This window comes from Rhipicephalus microplus, chromosome 5, assembly GCF_043290135.1.
Source record: "Rhipicephalus microplus isolate Deutch F79 chromosome 5, USDA_Rmic, whole genome shotgun sequence".
NCBI classification, from domain to species: Eukaryota; Metazoa; Arthropoda; class Arachnida; order Ixodida; family Ixodidae; genus Rhipicephalus; species Rhipicephalus microplus.
In genome coordinates this window covers 46,269,496-46,271,309 of record NC_134704.1, presented here as the reverse complement: position 1 = coordinate 46,271,309, position 1,814 = coordinate 46,269,496, and the positions used below count along the sequence as shown (strand labels likewise).

Below are 1,814 nucleotides of genomic sequence, written 5' to 3'. Positions count from 1 at the left end.
TACAACTGCAGCTCCACGGGACAGTGTGCGCGCGTATGACCAAAAAGTTTGTTTTTTCAGAACAAACAAGGCGATGAAGCGAATTGCAAAATTGACATGGCATTAAACATACGTGACCCTTATGCAGAACTTAACAAGAGGACGAAGCAACGATAGGCGTGGATTCTTGTTTTGAATATCAAAAAACAAAATCACACAGGTGGTAAAATGCATTGCAAAACTTGCTAGCTCGCAGAGGGACGGCCTGTGACGGCTATAAATGTAAGCAGCTAGAACACCACTAACTGTCAAAAGGAAAGTATTTGAAAAAAGGGAAAATACAAATTAACGGGCCCCCCCTTTTTTTGGTTAGACACAATATTAATGATAACTAACGAGTAATAATACCAAAGAAAGTATAAGGGAATGTTATGGGAAGTAGTTGTAATGCAAATGCGAAGAAAGAAAACTGGACGAAAAGATAACTTGCCATCGGCATGGGACTGAAACGGCGACCTTCGAATAACGTGTCCCACGCTCTTAAAAAGTATTTAAAAAATAATTGCTGCACCATCTCTCTCTCTTTCTTTTCACGTACCACCATATTCGCGCGTGAAGAACAGTGTTTCTCGGTCAGCGACGTAGCCTAGCCAACAGTTTTCTAAGGGGGCGTTGTTGAATGGAACTTTATGCATGGGGCGTATGTGTGCATGCCCATTACATCGAAAACATTGGCGTATTATAGAGGCAGATACCCCTCCCCCCCCCCTCCTATTCGGCTACGCCATTCGACGTAAAAGTTAATACACATACTCAAGGGCATGCACACACGCGACCACACACGTCTACCTGTTGTGCGTGTTACGAACGGGGCATACTTTCCCTTCTCGACCTGGCTCTCCTTCACCCGCCATTTAACTAAGCAATATTGAACCTATAAAGCACTTGTTGCTACCGAAAATGAAACGCTGGAATACCGTTTAACTCGTGGAGGAAGGGAGGCTCACTCAGGCGTAAGGGTTGAGCTGCTTCCCTGAGCTGTAATGAGTGCGTAGCTGTGCGTAGTTTGAAGCACGCGCCTTCCCAACATGCACCGTAAACGTTAAACAACTAAAAAAAAGAACTTTTTTAAGTGTTTACACACATATAAATGTTGCTTTCCTGCTTTGATTTTTAAATTTTTTATATTTATTTGCCATTTAGCAGTTTACCAACTTTTTTGGCACTACGGTTGATGTCGATGTGCTGTTTTCGCTGCCGAGAGCAACAAAAAGTAAACATGGTAAGCAGGGAAGGTAAGAGAGTGATTGAAAAATGGCAGTGCTTCACAAGGTGTTGCTCGCCTGGTTCCTGTTCACCGTCTTTCTCGTGCTACTCGCGCTGAGGCTGGACGAGAAGACCGACTGGAACTGGTTCATCGTGTTCGTTCCCATGTGGGCGTTCGACATCAAACTGTTCCTGTACCTGACCATACGTCTCATGAAGTCTTGCAAGCGGCGACGCGAGAACTCTCGCGAAATACGCCGCAGGCTGTGGGCCCTGTGCTGCCTGCTGCTCAAGTCGGCCTTCCAGATATGTCTCTGCACGCGACTGCAGTACACTGCCAGCTTTCCGTGGGTGTTCGTAGCGTTGCCGCTGTGGATTCTCCTGCTTGGCGTGTCATGCAATGTTCTCGTGCACCTGATATCCCAGAGCTGACCCAATCTACGGGGAGACGGTGCCGTCGAACTCCTCAGTTTCAGGACGTCCGGATAAGTTCGGCCCTATCATCGCCAGCTTTTTTATTTAGTTGGCCTCGCTACTGGAATGATTTGTGGTGGTGACGGGACGATGGC

General features: G+C 46.5%; 1 protein-coding gene across 1 annotated transcript; it reads left to right on the top strand.

The window, feature by feature from the left end:
• The first annotated feature begins 1,220 nt into the window (after positions 1-1,220).
• On the top strand, positions 1,221-1,814 carry LOC119174620 (transmembrane protein 60). The gene has a single exon (XM_037425606.2). It carries the CDS (start codon positions 1,294-1,296, stop codon positions 1,675-1,677), a length of 384 nt encoding a protein of 127 aa, XP_037281503.1. The 5' UTR covers positions 1,221-1,293; the 3' UTR covers positions 1,678-1,814.

Bases quoted from the DNA above. Each gene is read 5' to 3' on its own strand.
- LOC119174620 (XM_037425606.2), top strand. From the start codon at position 1,294: ATGGCAGTGCTTCACAAGGTGTTGCTCGCCTGGTTCCTGTTCACCGTC.